The following is a 22,321-nucleotide window of genomic DNA, read 5'->3' as shown; positions in this document are numbered from 1 at the left end:
TTTTGCTACTACTATTTTCCTTGCATTGTGCACTCCTTGCCCCCCCTCGAAGTTTTGTTACTACTATTTTCATTGCATTGTGCACTCCTTGCCCCCCCTCGAAGTTTTGTTACTACTATTTTCCTTGCATTGTGAACTCCTTGCCCCCCCTTGAAGTTTTGTTACTACTATTTTCCTTACATTGTGCACTCCTTGCCCCCCCTCGAAGTTTTGCTACTACTATTTTCCTTGCATTGTGCACTCCTTGCCCCCCCTTGAAGTTTTGCTACTACTATTTTCCTTGCATTGTGCACTCCTTGCCCCCCCTCAAAGTTTTGCTACTACTATTTTCCTTGCATTGTGCACTCCTTGCCCCCCCCTCGAAGTTTTGCTACTACTATTTTCCTTGCATTGTGCACTCCTTGCCCCCCCTCGAAGTTTTGCTACTACTATTTTCCTTGCATTGTGCACTCCTTGCCCCCTCTCGAAGTTTTGCTACTACTATTTTCCTTGCATTGTGCACTCCTTGCCCCCCCTCGAAGTTTTGCTACTACTATTTTCCTTGCATTGTGCACTCCTTGCATTGTGCCCCCCTCAAGTTTTGCTACTACTATTTTCCTTGCATTGTGCACTCCTTGCTCCCCTCGAAGTTTTGCTACTACTATTTTCCTTGCATTGTGCACTCCTTGCCCCCCCTTGAAGTTTTGCTACTACTATTTTCCTTGCATTGTGCACTCCTTGCCCCCCCCTCAAAGTTTTGCTACTACTATTTTCCTTGCATTGTGCACTCCTTGCCCCCCCCCCGCAGTTTTGTTTCCACTCTTTTCCTTTCATTGTGCTCTCTTTGCCTTTTGCACTCCCTTGCCCCCTCGAGTTTTGCTACTACTATTTTCCTTGCATTGTGCACTCCTTGCCCCCCCTCGAAGTTTTGCTGCTACTATTTTCCTTGCATTGTGCACTCCTTGCTCCCCTCGAAGTTTTGCTACTACTATTTTCCTTGCATTGTGCACTCCTTGCCCCCCTTCGAAGTTTTGCTACTACTATTTTCCTTGCATTGTGCACTCCTTGCCCCCTCGAGTTTTGTTACTACTATTTTCCTTGCATTGTGCACTCCTTGCCCCCTCGAGTTTTGTTACTACTATTTTCCTTGCATTGTGCACTCCTTGCCCCCTCGAGTTTTGCTACTACTATTTTCCTTGCATTGTGCACTCCTTGCCCCCCCTCAAAGTTTTGCTACTACTATTTTCCTTGCATTGTGAACTCCTTGCCCCCCTCAGTTTTGCTACTACTATTTTCCTTGCATTGTGCACTCCTTGCCCCCTCAGTTTTGCTACTACTATTTTCCTTGCATTGTGCACTCCTTCCCCCCCCTCGAAGTTTTGCTACTACTATTTTCCTTGCATTGTGCACTCCTTGCCCCCTCAGTTTTGCTACTACTATTTTCCTTGCATTGTGCACTCCTTGCGCCCACTACGACGTTTTGCTACTACTATTTTCCTTGCATTGTGCACTCCTTGCTTTATGCACTCCTTGCCCCTCGAGTTTTGCTACTACTATTTTCCTTGCATTGTGCACTCCTTGCCCCCCTCAGTTTTGCTACTACTATTTTCCTTGCATTGTGCACTCCTTGCCCCCCTCAAGTTTTGCTACTACTATTTTCCTTGCCTTGCGCACTCCTTGTATTGTGCACTCCTTGCCCCTCAGTTTTGCTACTACTATTTTCCTTGCATTGTGCACTCCTTGCCCCCCTCAAGTTTTGCTACTACTATTTTCCTTGCATTGTGCACTCCTTGCCCCCCTCGAAGTTTTGCTACTACTATTTTCCTTGCATTGTGCACTCCTTGCATTTGCCCCCTCAGTTTTGCTACTACTATTTTCCTTGCATTGTGCACTCCTTGCCCCCCCTCGAAGTTTTGCTACTACTATTTTCCTTGCATTGTGCACTCCTTGCCCCCCCTCCAAGTTTTGCTCCTACTATTTTCCTTGCCTTGTGCACTCCTTGCCCCCCTCGAGTTTTGCTACTACTATTTTCCTTGCATTGTGCACTCCTTGCCCCCCCCTCGAAGTTTTGCTACTACTATTTTCCTTGCATTGTGCACTCCTTGCATTGTGCACTCCTTGCCCCCTCAGTTTTGCTACTACTATTTTCCTTGCATTGTGCACTCCTTGCATTGTGCCCCCTCGAGTTTTGCTACTACTATTTTCCTTGCATTGTGCACTCCTTGCATTGTGCACTCCTTGCCCCCTCAAGTTTTGCTACTACTATTTTCCTTGCATTGTGCACTCCTTGCATTGTGCACCCCCTCGAAGTTTTGCTACTACTATTTTCCTTGCATTGTGCACTCCTTGCATTGTGCACTCCTTGCTCCCCTCGAAGTTTTGCTACTACTATTTTCCTTGCATTGTGCACTCCTTGCCCCCTCAGTTTTGCTACTACTATTTTCCTTGCATTGTGCACTCCTTGCATTGTGCACTCCTGCCCCTCGAAGTTTTGCTACTACTATTTTCCTTGCATTGTGCACTCCTTGCCCCCCCTCGAAGTTTTGCTACTACTATTTTCCTTGCATTGTGCACTCCTTGCCCCCCCTCGAAGTTTTGCTACTACTATTTTCCTTGCATTGTGCACTCCTTGCATTGTGCACTCCTTGCTCCCCTCGAAGTTTTGCTACTACTATTTTCCTTGCATTGTGCACTCCTTGCATTGTGCCCCCCTCGAGTTTTGCTACTACTATTTTCCTTGCATTGTGCACTCCTTGCATTGTGCACTCCTTGCCCCTCGAGTTTTGCTACTACTATTTTCCTTGCATTGTGCACTCCTTGCATTGTGCACTCCTTGCTCCCCTCGAAGTTTTGCTACTACTATTTTCCTTGCATTGTGCACTCCTTGCCCCCCCCTCGAAGTTTTGCTACTACTATTTTCCTTGCATTGTGCACTCCTTGCATTGTGCACTCCTTGCCCCCCCTCGATGTTTTGCTACTACTATTTTCCTTGCATTGTGCACTCCTTGCATTGTGCACTCCTTGCCCCCTCGAAGTTTTGCTACTACTATTTTCCTTGCATTGTGCACTCCTTGCATTGCACTCCTTGCCCCTCAGTTTTGCTACTACTATTTTCCTTGCATTGTGCACTCCTTGCATTGTGCACTCCTTGCCCCCTCGAGTTTTGCTACTACTATTTTCCTTGCATTGTGCACTCCTTGCATTGTGCACTCCTTGCCCCCTCAGTTTTGCTACTACTATTTTCCTTGCATTGTGCACTCCTTGCCCCCCTCGAGTTTTGCTACTACTATTTTCCTTGCATTGTGCACTCCTTGCATTGTGCACTCCTTGCCCCCTCGAGTTTTGCTACTACTATTTTCCTTGCATTGTGCACTCCTTGCATTGTGCACTCCTTGCCCCCCTCAGTTTTGCTACTACTATTTTCCTTGCATTGTGCACTCCTTGCCCCCTCGAAGTTTTGCTACTACTATTTTCCTTGCATTGTGCACTCCTTGCATTGTGCACTCCTTGCCCCCTCGAGTTTTGCTACTACTATTTTCCTTGCATTGTGCCTCCTTGCATTGTGCACTCCTTGCCCCCTCGAAGTTTTGCTACTACTATTTTCCTTGCATTGTGCACTCCTTGCCCCCCCTCAGTTTTGCTACTACTATTTTCCTTGCATTGTGCACTCCTTGCATTGTGCACTCCTTGCCCCCTCAAGTTTTGCTACTACTATTTTCCTTGCATTGTGCACTCCTTGCCCCTCAAGTTTTGCTACTACTATTTTCCTTGCATTGTGCACTCCTTGCCCCCTAAGTTTGCTACTACTATTTTCCTTGCATTGTGCACTCCTTGCCCCCCTCGAGTTTTGCTACTACTATTTTCCTTGCATTGTGCACTCCTTGCATTGTGCACTCCTTGCCCCTCAAGTTTTGCTACTACTATTTTCCTTGCATTGTGCACTCCTTGCATTGTGCACTCCTTGCCCCCCCTCGTAGTTTTGTTACTACTATTTTTCTTGCTTTGTGTACTCCTTGCATTGTGCACTCCTTGCCCCCTCGAGTTTTGCTACTACTATTTTCCTTGCATTGTGCACTCCTTGCCCCCCCTCGAGTTTTGCTACTACTATTTTCCTTGCATTGTGCACTCCTTGCATTGTGCATCCCCCCCCCTCGAGTTTTGCTACTACTATTTTCCTTGCATTGTGCACTCCTTGCATTGTGCACTCCTTGCCCCCCTCGAAGTTTTGCTACTACTATTTTCCTTGCATTGTGCACTCCTTGCCCCCTCGAAGTTTTGCTACTACTATTTTCCTTGCATTGTGCACTCCTTGCATTGTGCACTCCTTGCCCCCTCAGTTTTGCTACTACTATTTTCCTTGCATTGTGCACTCCTTGCATTGTGCACTCCTTGCCCCTCGAAGTTTTGCTACTACTATTTTCCTTGCATTGTGCACTCCTTGCCCCCCTCGAGGTTTTGCTACTACTATTTTCCTTGCATTGTGCACTCCTTGCATTGTGCACTCCTTGCCCCCTCGAAGTTTTGCTACTACTATTTTCCTTGCATTGTGCACTCCTTGCATTGTGCACTCCTTGCCCCCTCGAAGTTTTGCTACTACTATTTTCCTTGCATTGTGCACTCCTTGCATTGTGCAGTCCTTGCCCCCTCGAAGTTTTGCTACTACTATTTTCCTTGCATTGTGCACTCCTTGCATTGTGCACTCCTTGCCCCTCGAGTTTTGCTACTACTATTTTCCTTGCATTGTGCACTCCTTGCATTGTGCACTCCTTGCCCCCCTCGAGTTTTGCTACTACTATTTTCCTTGCATTGTGCACTCCTTGCATTGTGCACTCCTTGCCCCCCTCAAGTTTTGCTACTACTATTTTCCTTGCATTGTGCACTCCTTGCATTGTGCACTCCTTGCCCCCCTCGAGTTTTGCTACTACTATTTTCCTTGCATTGTGCACTCCTTGCATTGTGCACTCCTTGCCCCTCAAGTTTTGCTACTACTATTTTCCTTGCATTGTGCACTCCTTGCCCCCTCGAGTTTTGCTACTACTATTTTCCTTGCATTGTGCACTCCTTGCATTGTGCACTCCTTGCCCCCTCGAGTTTTGCTACTACTATTTTCCTTGCATTGTGCACTCCTTGCATTGTGCACTCCTTGCCCCCCAGAAGTTTTGCTACTACTATTTTCCTTGCATTGTGCACTCCTTGCATTGTGCACTCCTTGCCCCCCTCGGTTTTGCTACTACTATTTTCCTTGCATTGTGCACTCCTTGCATTGTGCACTCCTTGCCCTCGAAGTTTTGCTACTACTATTTTCCTTGCATTGTGCACTCCTGCATTGCCCCCCCTCGAGTTTTGCTACTACTATTTTCCTTGCATTGTGCACTCCTTGCATTGTGCACTCCTTGCCCCCTCGAGTTTTGCTACTACTATTTTCCTTGCATTGTGCACTCCTTGCATCGTGCACTCCTTGCCCCCTCAGTTTTGCTACTACTATTTTCCTTGCATTGTGCACTCCTTGCATTGTGCACTCCTTGCCCCCTCGAGTTTTGCTACTACTATTTTCCTTGCATTGTGCACTCCTTGCATTGTGCACTCCTTGCCCCTCAAGTTTTGCTACTACTACTCTCCTTGCACTGTGCACTCCTTGCATTGTGCACCCCTTGCCCCCTCAGTTTTGCTACTACTATTTTCCTTGCATTGTGCACTCCTTGCATTGTGCACTCCTTGCCCCCCCTCGAGTTTTGCTACTACTATTTTCCTTGCATTGTGCACTCCTTGCAATGTGCGCTGCCCCCTCGAAGTTTTGCTACTACTATTTTCCTTGCATTGTGCACTCCTTGCCCCCCCTCGAAGTTTTGCTACTACTATTTTCCTTGCATTGTGCACTCCTTGCATTGTGCACTCCTTGCCCCCCTCGAGTTTTGCTACTACTATTTTCCTTGCATTGTGCACTCCTTGCATTGTGCACTCCTTGCCCCCCCTCCAGCTTTTGCTACTACTATTTTCCTTGCATTGTGCACTCCTTGCATTGTGCACTCCTTGCCCCCTCGAAGTTTTGCTACTACTATTTTCCTTGCATTGTGCACTCCTTGCATTGTGCACTCCTTGCCCCCCCCTCGAAGTTTTGCTACTACTATTTTCCTTGCATTGTGCACTCCTTGCATTGTGCACTCCTTGCCCCCCCTCGAAGTTTTGCTACTACTATTTTCCTTGCATTGTGCACTCCTTGCATTGTGCACTCCTTGCCCCCCCGAGTTTTGCTACTACTATTTTCCTTGCATTGTGCACTCCTTGCATTGTGCACTCCTTGCCCCCCCTCGAAGTTTTGCTACTACTATTTTCCTTGCATTGTGCACTCCTTGCATTGTGCACTCCTTGCCCCCCCCTCGAAGTTTTGCTACTACTATTTTCCTTGCATTGTGCACTCCTTGCCCCCCCTCGAAGTTTTGCTACTACTATTTTCCTTGCATTGTGCACTCCTTGCATTGTGCACTCCTTGCCCCCCCTCGAAGTTTTGCTACTACTATTTTCCTTGCATTGTGCACTCCTTGCCCCCCCCTCGAAGTTTTGCTACTACTATTTTCCTTGCATTGTGCACTCCTTGCCCCCCTCGAAGTTTTGTTACTACTATTTTCCTTGCATTGTGCACTCCTTGCATTGTGCACTCCTTGCCCCCTCGAAGTTTTGCTACTACTATTTTCCTTGCATTGTGCACTCCTTGCCCCCTCTCGAAGTTTTGCTACTACTATTTTCCTTGCATTGTGCACTCCTTGCCCCCCCCCGAAGTTTTGCTACTACTATTTTCCTTGCATTGTGCACTCCTTGCCCCCTCGAAGGTTTTGCTACTACTATTTTCCTTGCATTGTGCACTCCTTGCATTGTGCACTCCTTGCCCCCCCTCGAAGTTTTGCTACTACTATTTTCCTTGCATTGTGCACTCCTTGCATTGTGCACTCCTTGCCCCCCCTCGAAGTTTTGCTACTACTATTTTCCTTGCATTGTGCACTCCTTGCATTGTGCACTCCTTGCTCCCCTCGAAGTTTTGCTACTACTATTTTCCTTGCATTGTGCACTCCTTGCATTGTGCACTCCTTGCCCCCTCAAGTTTTGCTACTACTATTTTCCTTGCATTGTGCACTCCTTGCATTGTGCCTCCTTGCCCCCTCAGTTTTGCTACTACTATTTTCCTTGCATTGTGCACTCCTTGCATTGTGCACTCCTTGCCCCGCCCTCGAAGTTTTGCTACTACTATTTTCCTTGCATTGTGCACTCCTTGCATTGTGCACTCCTTGCCCCTCAAGTTTTGCTACTACTATTTTCCTTGCATTGTGCACTCCTTGCCCCCCTCAGTTTTGCTACTACTATTTTCCTTGCATTGTGCACTCCTTGCATTGTGCACTCCTTGCCCCCTCAGTTTTGCTACTACTATTTTCCTTGCATTGTGCACTCCTTGCCCCCCCCTCGAGGTTTTGCTACTACTATTTTCCTTGCATTGTGCACTCCTTGCCCCCCTCGAGTTTTGCTACTACTATTTTCCTTGCATTGTGCACTCCTTGCATTGTGCACTCCTTGCCCCCTCGAGTTTTGCTACTACTATTTTCCTTGCATTGTGCACTCCTTGCATTGTGCACTCCTTGCCCCCCTCGAGTTTTGCTACTACTATTTTCCTTGCATTGTGCACTCCTTGCCCCCCTCGAAGTTTTGCTACTACTATTTTCCTTGCATTGTGCACTCCTTGCATTGTGCACTCCTTGCCCCCTCGAGTTTTGCTACTACTATTTTCCTTGCATTGTGCACTCCTTGCATTGTGCACTCCTTGCCCCCCTCGAGTTTTGCTACTACTATTTTCCTTGCATTGTGCACTCCTTGCCCCCCCTCAGTTTTGCTACTACTATTTTCCTTGCATTGTGCACTCCTTGCATTGTGCACTCCTTGCCCCCCTCGAGTTTTGCTACTACTATTTTCCTTGCATTGTGCACTCCTTGCATTGTGCACTCCTTGCCCCCCTCGAGTTTTGCTACTACTATTTTCCTTGCATTGTGCACTCCTTGCATTGTGCACTCCTTGCCCCCCTCAAGTTTTGCTACTACTATTTTCCTTGCATTGTGCACTCCTTGCATTGTGCACTCCTTGCCCCCCTCGAAGTTTTGCTACTACTATTTTCCTTGCATTGTGCACTATTTTCCTTGCATTGTGCACTCCTTGCCCCCTCGAGTTTTGCTACTACTATTTTCCTTGCATTGTGCACTCCTTGCATTGTGCACTCCTTGCCCCCTCGGAAAAGTTTTGCTACTACTATTTTCCTTGCATTGTGCACTCCTTGCCCCCCCCTCCCAGTTTTGCTACTACTATTTTCCTTGCATTGTGCACTCCTTGCATTGTGCACTCCTTTCCCCCCTCGAAGTTTTGCGACTACTATTTTCCTTCCATTGTGCACTCCTTGCATTGTGCACTCCTTGTTCCCCCTCAAAGTTTTGCTACCACTATTTTCCTTGCATTGTGCACTCCTTGCCCCCCCCTCGAACTTTTGCTACTACTATTTTCCTTGCATTGTGCCCTCCTTGCCCCCTCGAGTTTTGCTACTACTATTTTCCTTGCATTGTGCACTCCTTGCCCCCCCCTCGAAGTTTTGCTACTACTATTTTCCTTGCATTGTGCACTCCTTGCCCCCCCCTCGAAGTTTTGCTACTACTATTTTCCTTGCATTGTGCACTCCTTGCATTGTGCACTCCTTGCCCCCCCTCGAAGTTTTGCTACTACTATTTTCCTTGCATTGTGCACTCCTTGCATTGTGCACTCCTTGCCCCCTCAAGTTTTGCTACTACTATTTTCCTTGCATTGTGCACTCCTTGCCCCCTCAGTTTTGCTACTACTATTTTCCTTGCATTGTGCACTCCTTGCATTGTGCACTCCTTGCCCCCTCAGTTTTGCTACTACTATTTTCCTTGCATTGTGCACTCCTTGCCCCTCGAAGTTTTGCTACTACTATTTTCCTTGCATTGTGCACTCCTTGCCCCTCAAGTTTTGCTACTACTATTTTCCTTGCATTGTGCACTCCTTGCATTGTGCACTCCTTGCCCCCTCAGTTTTGCTACTACTATTTTCCTTGCATTGTGCACTCCTTGCCCCCTCGAGTTTTGCTACTACTATTTTCCTTGCATTGTGCACTCCTTGCCCGCCCTCTGAAGTTTTGCTACTACTATTTTCCTTGCATTGTGCACTCCTTGCATTGTTTGCTACTACTATTTTCCTTGCATTGTGCACTCCTTGCCCCCCCTCGAAGTTTTGCTACTACTATTTTCCTTGCATTGTGCACTCCTTGCATTGTGCACTCCTTGCCCCCCTCGAAGTTTTGCTACTACTATTTTCCTTGCATTGTGTACTCCTTGCCCCCCTCGAGTTTTGCTACTACTATTTTCCTTGCATTGTGCACTCCTTGCATTGTGCACTCCTTGCCCCCTCGAAGTTTTGCTACTACTATTTTCCTTGCATTGTGCACTCCTTGCATTGTGCACTCCTTGCCCCCCCCTCGAAGTTTTGCTACTACTATTTTCCTTGCATTGTGCACTCCTTGCATTGTGCACTCCTTGCCCCCTCAAGTTTTGCTACTACTATTTTCCTTGCATTGTGCACTCCTTGCATTGTGCACTCCTTGCCCCCTCAAGTTTTGCTACTACTGTTTTCCTTGCATTGTGCACTCCTTGCCCCCCTCGAAGTTTTGCTACTACTATTTTCCTTGCATTGTGCACTCCTTGCATTGTGCACTCCTTGCCCCCTCAGTTTTGCTACTACTATTTTCCTTGCATTGTGCACTCCTTGCATTGTGCACTCCTTGCCCCCCTCAAGTTTTGCTACTACTATTTTCCTTGCATTGTGCACTCCTTGCATTGTGCACTCCTTGCCCCCTCAGTTTTGCTACTACTATTTTCCTTGCATTGTGCACTCCTTGCATTGTGCACTCCTTGCCCCCTCAGTTTGCTACTACTATTTTCCTTGCATTGTGCACTCCTTGCCCCCCTCGAAGTTTTGCTACTACTATTTTCCTTGCATTGTGCACTCCTTGCATTGTGCACTCCTTGCCCCCTCAGTTTTGCTACTACTATTTTCCTTGCATTGTGCACTCCTTGCATTGTGCCCCCTCAAGTTTTGCTACTACTATTTTCCTTGCATTGTGCACTCCTTGCATTGTGCACTCCTTGCCCCCCTCAAGTTTTGCTACTACTATTTTCCTTGCATTGTGCACTCTTTGCATTGTGCACTCCTTGCCCCCTCAAGTTTTGCTACTACTATTTTCCTTGCATTGTGCACTCCTTGCCCCCCCTTCGAAGTTTTGCTACTACTATTTTTCTTGCATTGTGCACTCCTTGCATTGTGCACTCCTTGCCCCCTCGAAGTTTTGCTACTACTATTTTCCTTGCATTGTGCACTCCTTGCATTGTGCACTCCTTGCCCCTCAAGTTTTGCTACTACTATTTTCCTTGCATTGTGCACTCCTTGCATTGTGCACTCCTTGCCCCCTCAGTTTTGCTACTACTATTTTCCTTGCATTGTGCACTCCTTGCATTGTGCACTCCTTGCCCCTCAAGTTTTGCTACTACTATTTTCCTTGCATTGTGCACTCCTTGCATTGTGCACTCCTTGCCCCCGAGTTTTGCTACTCCTATTTTCCTTGCCTTGTGCACTCCTTGCATTGTGCACTCCTTGCCCCCTCAGTTTTGCTACTACTATTTTCCTTGCATTGTGCACTCCTTGCCCCCTCAGTTTTGCTACTACTATTTTCCTTGCATTGTGCACTCCTTGCCCCCCCTCAAGTTTTGCTACTACTATTTTCCTTGCATTGTGCACTCCTTGCATTGTGCACTCCTTGCCCCCTCAAGTTTTGCTACTACTATTTTCCTTGCATTGTGCACTCCTTGCATTGTGCACTCCTTGCCCCCTCAAGTTTTGCTACTACTATTTTCCTTGCATTGTGCACTCCTTGCCCCCCTCGAAGTTTTGCTACTACTATTTTCCTTGCATTGTGCACTCCTTGCATTGTGCACTCCTTGCCCCCTCAGTTTTGCTACTACTATTTTCCTTGCATTGTGCACTCCTTGCATTGTGCACTCCTTGCCCCCCTCAAGTTTTGCTACTACTATTTTCCTTGCATTGTGCACTCCTTGCCCCCCCCTCAGTTTTGCTACTACTATTTTCCTTGCATTGTGCACTCCTTGCATTGTGCACTCCTTGCCCCCCAAGTTTTGCTACTACTATTTTCCTTGCATTGTGCACTCCTTGCCCCCCTCGAGTTTTGCTACTACTATTTTCCTTGCATTGTGCACTCCTTGCCCCCCCTCAGTTTTGCTACTACTATTTTCCTTGCATTGTGCACTCCTTGCATTGTGCACTCCTTGCCCCCTCGAGTTTTGCTACTACTATTTTCCTTGCATTGTGCACTCCTTGCATTGTGCACTCCTTGCCCCCTCGAGTTTTGCTACTACTATTTTCCTTGCATTGTGCACTCCTTGCATTGTGCACTTGCCCCCCCTCAGTTTTGCTACTACTATTTTCCTTGCATTGTGCACTCCTTGCCCCCCTCAAGTTTTGCTACTACTATTTTCCTTGCATTGTGCACTCCTTGCATTGTGCACTCCTTGCCCCCCCTCAGTTTTGCTACTACTATTTTCCTTGCATTGTGCACTCCTTGCATTGTGCACTCCTTGCCCCCTCAAGTTTTGCTACTACTATTTTCCTTGCATTGTGCACTCCTTGCCCCCTCAGTTTTGCTACTACTATTTTCCTTGCATTGTGCACTCCTTGCCCCCTCAAGTTTTGCTACTACTATTTTCCTTGCATTGTGCACTCCTTGCATTGTGCACTCCTTGCCCCTCAAGTTTTGCTACTACTATTTTCCTTGCATTGTGCACTCCTTGCATTGTGCACTCCTTGCCCCTCGAAGTTTTGCTACTACTATTTTCCTTGCATTGTGCACTCCTTGCATTGTGCACTCCTTGCCCCTCGAGTTTTGCTACTACTATTTTCCTTGCATTGTGCACTCCTTGCCCCCTCGAGTTTTGCTACTACTATTTTCCTTGCATTGTGCACTCCTTGCCCCCTCGAGTTTTGCTACTACTATTTTCCTTGCATTGTGCACTCCTTGCATTGTGCACTCCTTGCCCCCTCGAAGTTTTGCTACTACTATTTTCCTTGCATTGTGCACTCCTTGCATTGTGCACTCCTTGCCCCCCTCCCCCAGTTTTCCTACTACTATTTTCCTTGCATTGTGCACTCCTTGCATTGTGCACTCCTTGCCCCCCTCAAGTTTTGCTACTACTATTTTCCTTGCATTGTGCACTCCTTGCATTGTGCACTCCTTGCCCCCCCTCGAAGTTTTGCTACTACTATTTTCCTTGCATTGTGCACTCCTTGCATTGTGCACTCCTTGCCCCCTCAGTTTTGCTACTACTATTTTCCTTGCATTGTGCACTCCTTGCCCCCCTCAGTTTTGCTACTACTATTTTCCTTGCATTGTGCACTCCTTGCATTGTGCACTCCTTGCCCTCGAGTTTTGCTACTACTATTTTCCTTGCATTGTGCACTCCTTGCATTGTGCACTCCTTGCCCCCCCTCCAAGTTTTGCTACTACTATTTTCCTTGCATTGTGCACTCCTTGCATTGTGCACTCCTTGCTCCCCTCGAAGTTTTGCTACTACTATTTTCCTTGCATTGTGCACTCCTTGCCCCCCCTCGAAGTTTTGCTACTACTATTTTCCTTGCATTGTGCACTCCTTGCATTGTGCACTCCTTACCCCCCTCGAAGTTTTGCTACTACTATTTTCCTTGCATAGTGCACTCCTTGCATTGTGCACTCCTTGCACCCCTCAAGTTTTGCTACTACTGTTTCCCTTGCATTGTCCTCTCCTTGCCCCCCGACGAAGTTTGCTACTACTATTTTCCTTGCATTGTGCACTCCTTGCCCCCTCAAGTTTTGCTACTACTATTTTCCTTGCATTGTGCACTCCTTGCATTGTGCACTCCTTGCCCCCCTCAAGTTTTGCTACTACTATTTTCCTTTCATTGTGCACTCCTTGCATTGTGCACTCCTTGCCCCCCTCGAAGTTTTGCTACTACTATTTTCCTTGCATTGTGCACTCCTTGCCCCCCCCTCGAAGTTTTGCTACTATTTTCCTTGCATTGTGCACTCCTTGCATTGTGCACTCCTTGCCCCCCCCTCGAAGTTTTGCTACTACTATTTTCCTTGCATTGTGCACTCCTTGCATTGTGCACTCCTTGCCCCCCCTCGAAGTTTTGCTACTACTATTTTCCTTGCATTGTGCACTCCTTGCCCCCCTCAAGTTTTGCTACTACTATTTTCCTTGCATTGTGCACTCCTTGCATTGTGCACCCCCCCTCAAGTTTTGCTACTACTATTTTCCTTGCATTGTGCACTCCTTGCATTGTGCTCCTTGCCCCCTCAAGTTTTGCTACTACTATTTTCCTTGCATTGTGCACCCCTTGCATTGTGCACTCCTTGCCCCCCTCAAGTTTTGCTACTACTATTTTCCTTGCATTGTGCACTCCTTGCATTGTGCACTCCTTGCCCCTCAAGTTTTGCTACTACTATTTTCCTTGCATTGTGCACTCCTTGCCCCCCCTCAAGTTTTGCTACTACTATTTTCCTTGCATTGTGCACTCCTTGCCCCTCAAGTTTTGCTACTACTATTTTCCTTGCATTGTGCACTCCTTGCCCCCTCAAGTTTTGCTACTACTATTTTCCTTGCATTGTGCACTCCTTGCCCCCTCAGTTTTGCTACTACTATTTTCCTTGCATTGTGCACTCCTTGCATTGTGCACTCCTTGCCCTCAAGTTTTGCTACTACTATTTTCCTTGCATTGTGCACTCCTTGCCCCCTCAAGTTTTGCTACTACTATTTTCCTTGCATTGTGCACTCCTTGCATTGTGCACTCCTTGCCCCTCAAGTTTTGCTACTACTATTTTCCTTGCATTGTGCACTCCTTGCCCCCTCGAGTTTTGCTACTACTATTTTCCTTGCATTGTGCACTCCTTGCATTGTGCACTCCTTGCCCCCCTCAAGTTTTGCTACTACTATTTTCCTTGCATTGTGCACTCCTTGCATTGTGCACTCCTTGCCCCTCAAGTTTTGCTACTACTATTTTCCTTGCATTGTGCACTCCTTGCCCCCCCCTCGAAGTTTTGCTACTACTATTTTCCTTGCATTGTGCACTCCTTGCATTGTGCACTCCTTGTCTCCCTGCCAATGTTTGCTACTAATATTTTCCTTGCATTGTGCACTCCTTGCCCAGTTTTGCTACTACTATTTTCCTTGCATTGTGCACTCCTTGCCCCCGACACAGATCTGCCTACTACTACTTTCCTTGCATTGTGCACTCCTTTCATTGCGCACTCCTTGCCCCCCCCCCAAGTTTTGCTACTACTATTTTCCTTGCATTGTGCACTCCTTGCATTGTGCACTCCTTGCCCCCCCTCGAAGTTTTGCTACTACTATTTTCCTTGCATTGTGCACTCCTTGCATTGTGCACTCCTTGCCCCCCCGAAGTTTTGCTACTACTATTTTCCTTGCATTGTGCACTCCTTGCATTGTGCACTCCTTGCTCCCCTCGAAGTTTTGCTACTACTATTTTCCTTGCATTGTGCACTCCTTGCCCCCCCTCGAAGTTTTGCTACTACTATTTTCCTTGCATTGTGCACTCCTTGCATTGTGCACTCCTTGCTCCCCTCGAAGTTTTGCTACTACTATTTTCCTTGCATTGTGCACTCCTTGCATTGTGCACTCCTTAACCTTAAATACATACTTTTGTAGCTATCGCTCTTTGGACGCACTGCATGCAAACTACAATGTGTTATACCACTCCATTCCAAACTTGCCGCTTCTCTTGTTCTTTCAAATACACCACGTAGTTACATAGCACAATGTTGGTCAGTTCTGTGTCATCAGAAATAAAACTGTCTTTTCCTTGCAATTAGTCTCATTACCCGTTCTACGGCCCTAAAATATGAGGGAGACGCTTGTACATGGAGGAATTAACATGAATCGCAAACGTCAGATAATTTTAAAAGTTCAAACTAAGTAGGCCTTTGCTCAACTGTTAGCGTATATGCTGTCCACACTTATAGCTGTAAATTATATACACGACTGTAAGTAACAAAAGCATCATGGCACAGTCATCACGCTTTACAAATCCTCAGTCTTAACAGTTATGAACTACTACACCTACCTTTAGAAATTACTTGAAACAGCTCTTTCTCCATATCTGTCAGGTCACCTTTTCTACGGGTATCCATTATTATTATTACAGTAAGCGTCACACAAAGCAAATAACCGCAATATCAGCGTACTATCACCGAAACTAAATATATACGTTTAATAACAGTAATACCACCTTTTATTTGTTTCTAATTTCAGGAAGCTGCAACCTAATAGCATGCCAACCCACTTCTTCGTCGGTACTTTCCATTTACTAAGTATAATAGGGGTACCAGTTCAGTATGTGTTTTTATATAAAAGGCATGTCTTGTTTCTGCTGCAGGCATTATCTAACTCTGCCTTTTTAAAATTAAAATATTGTAATATATGTATTTACCGATGCACACATGTGGCATTTTTAAGGGTATGTAGCACATTAAGTAAACAATTCTCCCTCCTTACAGGACCCGCAGTGGTGAGTGCCAATGCCTATCTCTGAGTAGAGTGACGCGTAGAGTTAATGTGTCTGTCCTCCACTACTTACCCTTGTCTGCAGCACCGTATCTTGACAAGGGCGACCACCGAGAGGTAAGTAGCAAACAGGCTACCATTCAGGAATCACACATAGTCTGCCTAGATAGAAGACGGTGAATTAAAGCAGCCGTGTTTTTGAGCAGAGTAAATGGGGGAGAAAGAAATGACAGTTGATTATAATCGGAGATGATAACAACAAAGGTTGGATGGCTCTTTAGGTTTACTGTTGAAGCTATGGATGGACAGCTGTCATTTCGCTGCTGGAAGGGTTACACTCCGTATAGGTTGTGTGACACACCTAACCATGTAGTTAACATTTGGTGCTGTATTCTAGAGAAATTAATTTCTTGTCTTAGTTTATTTCCCCGCCATCCAGGAGGCTAAGCAATTGATCTATCTATACCAGTGATTTTTTTTTTCTCAGACTGTGTGAGCGTTGATACTGAACTTCCAGGATGCTGATGCTGCTCACAAAATCCGTTTTATCTTCAATGTTTGTGATTTCATTCTTATTCTGAAAGCCAGTTATTATTGGGAACAGCCTAGTCCGAAGTCAGTGAGGGGTGAATTTCCTCGTTTTGCTACTTCTGTTCAATTCTGATATATCTGTTGCTGAAGTCCTATAGTATTGACAAGGGCATACAAAATGCTAGTTTTCTGTTGGGTTATGTATGAGCCAAGAATTGGATGGTCTTCCTTACCTTGCTGTTCGGTTACTGAAAGGTTTTTAATAATTAGCACGTTTTCTGCGTGCTAGAGTACGCAATCTTGTATTTCATTTATTGTCTGTGTAGTTTCTACAGTTAAAATACTCGTTTTTCTTTTCTCTGCTGAACAGTGTTACGTTTAGCTGTGCATTTTGTCGGAGTGGTCTTTCAGTAACTTAAAACACAAATTTTAATTAATGTGCATATATGACCCCCAGCTGTATTGCTGCTTTGATTCTTGCAAGACTGACACACCTGCTTCTGTACTACATTTTAAATGTTAATATCTTGTTTACATTAGTTACATAAGTGAAATTTAGACATACTGAACTTAAATTAGAAGCTAACCATCTGTAGCTGGCGTTCAAAGTATGATCATGTGTACCATGGATATTCTGGGAAATACATTTAAGATGGTATTCTGTCTTTCTTTTTTTCGTGACGTTAAATATCTCTAACGTATTGTGGTTATATGGCTGTGGTGATAATAATTTGTTGTGTTTTGATATAGCCTGTTACAGCCGTAACGAAGAAGGAAATTTGTGCTTTCAGTTAACATGAGTAGTATCATAACATACGTAATATAGTAATACGACGTTATAGCCCAAACTCCTACTATGTGTACAGTCTATGAAGGTATGCCAGTTTTCCCTGTCTAGCTTTCTTTACATTATTTTTTCTGCCCGTTCCGTAATACCCTGGGCAACCCCCTCACTGATTCTATTAAACATCTGACCAACTATCTGAGTTGTGCCAGGTGACTCTAACTTCTCCTTCATTGCCACAAATTAAATTCTACTTCTGTACAGTGTGATGAACACGTTCTTATTAATATTGTTTATTGTTAAATGCAGTGTGTGTGTGTGTGTGTGTATACATGCATTTGCGTGTGTCTATATAATATATATATATATATATATATATATATATATATATATATATATATATATATAACAATTGGGGAGAGATGGGTGAAGGCTGCCAGCCCAGTCAAATAGAATTTGATATGTAATTCTGGCATTTGTAAATAAATGTAAAAATATAGGCATGTTTTCTTGAGTGTAAAAGAATATTGTGAAATGTGGAACTGCAAAATATGTGACAGCATTGCACTCTACTGGCCCAGTGAAGCATGTTGTGACCCTTTCATGTTAGAATTCTGCTCCAGTGCATCTGGATGAAGGTTTCTTGCCCATTGTTTTAAGACTAACGTTTATGACCAGAATTTACATGTGGATGGTGCTTCTTGTTTCTGTTAGAATATACATGTGAAATGTCTTCTATTGTTGTAAGTTTCTTAGCAGGTGTTAGGTTTTCCCACTGCATCATTTAGCAATCTAAGTGTTAACATGATGTAATTTGGGAGGGACCCAGCAGACATGTTTGTTAATAATGTTTAAATACTATTTCTCATAAGAGACATGAAGCATTTTGATCTTTGATATCTAACTCAGCACTCTGCCTATGCTCACATGTAAGTTTTAGCACTGTGATTTCTTGTAGGAATAGTTAAAGCTAGTAAAGATTAATTAGGTATTTTTCTTTGAAATCAGACCTGTCCTACTGCATTATTTTAAGTTTCTGTGATAGATATCTCTGTGGTGTAGTAGTTTTGTCTTGTGTTTTAATTATTTATTATTAAATATTTTTAAAACCTTCTACCTGTGTCTAGTTTCTGTAGAGATAAGCTCTAGAGTACATTGCATATTTATAGAGGTTATTGTAATAGGCCACTCTAAAGTAAGCCTTGACTGTTAATCATACTACCATTGGATAATTTTGCAAAGTAATAACGACACCCTTTTAAGGGCCTTTTAGTAGCTGATATTATTAGCTGGGTGGTGGCAGTAATTACTACTGTATAGTCTGGGTAAAGGGGCACAGCTGGAGAATCTGTGTCGGCTTTTCCCAGGAGTATCTTTGAAGTTGTATAAATACTTATCTGAAAGTATGTGTTAGCTACTTGGCAGGGACACAAAGCACTGGTTGGACAGAGAGGGTACTGGAGGTTCTAGCTTGCCCAGCTAGGCTGAGACCTGGACCCTATAGCTGTGCCAGTGGGGAGTCTTATTGGGGACCTGGTGAGCAAGGGAGCAACCAGACCCAGACTGACTGTGATCTCTGTGTGCACTTAAGGGAAATTGTACTTTACTGTGTGTATTAGTTATCCTTTCCTTTCTTCTAGGAGATGACCTCCCTGGTGTTAGTGGTGAGGATTGAGGCTCCTGTTATCCTTTCCTTTCTTCTAGGAGATGACCTCCCTGGTGTTGGTGGTGAGGATTGAGGCTCCTTGATTGCTGGGCCAGGGCACGGTCATCATAATATGTAACAAAAGTCTGCATATAAAACAAAAATTCTGTGAATGTATATACACCCATGCACAGTGTGTCGGTGTAATGTGCATTTCTTATTTTGAAAGGAAGCCATATGAAAACGTTAATAGTGGGTTATTACAGCAGCAGCCAAAGAATAAGATTTTCCATGTTGTCTATGGCAACTGTATAAAATATTATGGTATAATTTTCCACACACAAGGCACATTAAATATGTGTGTGGTACTTTTAATATCACAGCACAGTGTATTGTAAAAAAAAAAATCACCCAGAGACACCAAAAGAGAAGAAAAATTTCATACAAATTGGTAATCTTGCCATATACAAGCTTGTAAGTTGCACATTACCTGATGTATATGGATTGTATGGCTTGTAAGAAATTGTGCTGTTTGCTAGTAGGTTACTGGTCTGACATTAAAAAAAAAATCACATCATCATGCATGGATGGTTCTGTTGGTCAGGCAGGTCAGAAATTGTATAAAAAAAAACATGCTGACAAGTATTTGGCAAGACTCTGTATTCTCTGCAGGGATAGCTGAGGTCACATCAGTTTTTTGTCCTTAAAACAAAGAATTTAAAAACATGACTCTGAGTTAGTAAAGCAAAAAAAAATATTTTTCAGTCATCTGTGTTTTATTTCATATATTAATACTGCAATGCAAATTTCTGCTTTTTTGATAATGCTGCAGTGATAAATACAGAAAATGGTGGAAATCCAAAAATGGTGGCCTACAGGAAGGTAGGATATTACCTTATAGATCAAAGGAATAATGGTCAGTGGGGAACATGAGAGTGAAGACCAGCACAGTAAAGGAGAGAATGGCGGGGAGTACTTTTCAGATTCACACCAGTGAGATGTGAAAAGAAAGTAACCTGTTTTGTCTAAGTAGGGACAGACTATAGAGGAGAATTGGCTTGCATTACTGAAAGTGGAAGCCATGAAAATGAAAAGGGGTCTTGGGTACCATGCACAGTAATATTCTCGGATGTGTTGCTTGTCTCTGGTTATGGGGGAGGGGTTAGACACAGACCATGATGTGCAGCTGATTTTATGTTTAAAGAAACTGCTGCATAATTAAGAGTTTATATTTCAATAATTTTAACTGTCTACAACATTCTTACAAAAATTGTAATCAAAATCTAAATGTAAATTTATGTAATTTATATAATATAATTTTATATAATATGTAAATTATGTAATCATAATCAAAACCTGAATACATTTTTGCCAATGAAGTGATTAAAGGTAACAATTTTTATGAAGTCATTAGAAATGAACTATAAAATCTTATCAATCTGTCATAAACAGAATAATATTCAAGGAACAGGCAAAGCTGAAAAAATATAGGGATTGTTTGAGAAGGAAATGTGTAAATATCTCTCATTTTCACATCAACAAATATTTATTACCAGTCTTTCTGCATCATCAGTGGCCTGATTCTCACAAAATACAGCAACCCTAAATTCTATAAGTACCAGTAAACACAACCAGCCTGCACCTTATTCGCACTGAAATGTCATCCCTAACCCTAATTCTAAGAAATGTATTACATGAATAAATTCAATTAAATATGCATTAAAACATGTAGAAATGATGATGATATTAACCCTTCCAAAAGACCAAACTCAACAAAACATATACAAATCACTGTCATACTAGGAAATGCACATCAAATGGCGCATCAAATATTTCCATTTGGAGTAGTACAAGTGAATGTATAAAAAGTTTTCTATGTAATGTTCCTGGAATTGTTATTCAGTATTTTTTTTTTTTGTAAGTAGAGTTATGCTTCTTTAAATGAGAAGCGTTTCTGTTCATTTTTACTTGTCTCTTGAAGAACCAAAAGAGATGCCTGACTATTAGTGAGAGATGAAATAAGCTAGTGAATTTAATATAAAAAGAGGATGGAAAGAAGCCTAACCATAAAGTGTTTTCTGTTTGTAAAAGGAGACTTGGTGTCCAGAGCAGAGGATCAAACCACACTGAAGGAAGACCCTGAGGCAAAACTGGAAATTGTTCCTGGCAGAGGAATCCAGAGTGATCTACCAAAATAAATAGCTTTATACAGAATACTTAGAAGAACTTGAATTTTATTTTTCTTTTTGTATACTAAACTATACTTTACTGGTTGACTTGGCTGCTTTAACTTTCTAAATGTATATTTCCTAATCCCCTGAAGAAAATACCATATAATCGTTCTAATGACATCAAAACTTGAAATTCTTGTCATTTGAAAACAAGCATTAAAACAGCAATGCTGCATTTATTCTAAAAAGAAAAAAAATCAAACCTAGTCAGGAAAAAAAATACCCGCCAATAACTGCACTAAAACTCCAAACATAGCATGTAAAAAGTGCAGTAAGCACATCTGTTATGTGGTTTCCATTCTGTCTTGGCATGATTGAATGCCACCCTCCCACTTTTTTTCTTTTCTGGGTTACACACTCTCTCGCTCTCTCTAAGATTTATCTTCAGTTTTATTTTTTCCTCACTTTTAGAAAGCTACAAGCTATTGCCTAGTGTGTTTCCTTGTTTGCAGTTTCTTTTTTGCACTGATAGAAGTGGATTTAGAACTCTGACCAGATATTGCTTTTCATATGTTTAATTATTCTGAAGGAACTATTCTTATTGTTATATTTCTCCTTCTCAACACTCGCTGATGTGTAGAATTCTGCATTTCTGGTGGTTTATGTTTTAGCTTGACAGAAAGTTCTGAATTCAGCTCTAAGTGGTGAATTTTCCATACTTCCTAAATTCATTTCCTTGGAATATACACTTTCTGAGAGTTCCCCTTCCCTTCTTTTCTGTTCTGTTAGTCACTTGAAGTTCCTTTTTTACAACATTTTCAGACTGTAGTATTTCATTGTGTAAGTCCCCTTTTTTCGACTGGTTCTGTTCTTTCAGGCAGCTCCGTTAGAGTAGTTTTTTGATATATACATTATATATATATATATATATATATATATATATATATAAACTGGTGTAGGGTCTTCCTGTCTTGTATCGTTAGCAAAATTTTATATCATTAGGTCTTTCTAAGACTGTCTTCACCTTTATTGGATTCTAATGTGTGTAGTGGTTGTTGCCCCCATTTCTTTGTGAGTTAAACAAGGACACATTTGTAGGCTTTTTTAACTGATAGGCTACCATATCACTATGGGGAGTTATCAAAGCAACTGACTTCTTCCCATTGCTCTTTAAAGTGGAGAAAGATTTTTCCTATTATGTCATCTGATTATGTCGGCAGCAACTGGATGAGCTACTTTGCAAACCCAATTTTTACTTTACTTTTACTTAGTAATAGGATATTGTTTCTTATCCACATGAATTTGTCCATTTCTACTTTGTTAATCATTTTCGTCTTGCATGCAAACTGCCTGGGTCTAATTGTCCCTACGCTGTCTACCATATAATGCATTGTACCTAATTAATTTGGCAAGTGCACAATAATGGAACACAGTGTCAACCACCCTAGAAGGTGATTCATCACATTTTAGAGACATAGTATCACTATTAACATACTTTTCAGTGGTTAGTTTTCCCAGGTGTAACAGTATTCTCTCTCTCAGT

General features: G+C 43.3%; 2 protein-coding genes across 4 annotated transcripts in view; one reads left to right on the top strand and one right to left on the bottom strand.

Moving 5' to 3' along the window:
- ANKMY2 (ankyrin repeat and MYND domain containing 2) overlaps nt 1-15,430 on the bottom strand; it is an 821,123-nt gene extending 805,693 nt beyond the window's left edge. For both annotated transcript variants that reach the window (XM_044064747.1, XM_044064750.1), the window contains exon 1: nt 15,208-15,430. Coding sequence is in view for 1 of the 2 variants with exons in the window: in XM_044064750.1 (XP_043920685.1) it covers nt 15,208-15,274 (67 nt within the window). In the remaining variant the exon portion in view is untranslated. The remainder of the gene's footprint in view (nt 1-15,207) is intronic.
- Nucleotides 15,431-15,669: 239 nt separating this feature from the next.
- Nucleotides 15,670-22,321, top strand: part of BZW2 (basic leucine zipper and W2 domains 2) — a 1,069,944-nt gene continuing 1,063,292 nt past the window's right edge. For both annotated transcript variants that reach the window (XM_044064746.1, XM_044064744.1), the window contains exon 1: nt 15,670-15,764. In XM_044064746.1, coding sequence (XP_043920681.1) covers nt 15,697-15,764 — 68 coding nt within the window. In that variant the 5' untranslated portion in view covers nt 15,670-15,696. The remainder of the gene's footprint in view (nt 15,765-22,321) is intronic.

This window comes from Protopterus annectens, chromosome 3.part0 (genome assembly GCF_019279795.1).
Source record: "Protopterus annectens isolate FY-2018-M chromosome 3.part0, PAN1.0, whole genome shotgun sequence".
Classification (NCBI taxonomy): Eukaryota; Metazoa; Chordata; order Ceratodontiformes; family Protopteridae; genus Protopterus; species Protopterus annectens.
The sequence above is the reverse complement of the archived record's forward strand: the minus strand, read 5'-3'. Positions and strand labels throughout refer to the sequence as shown.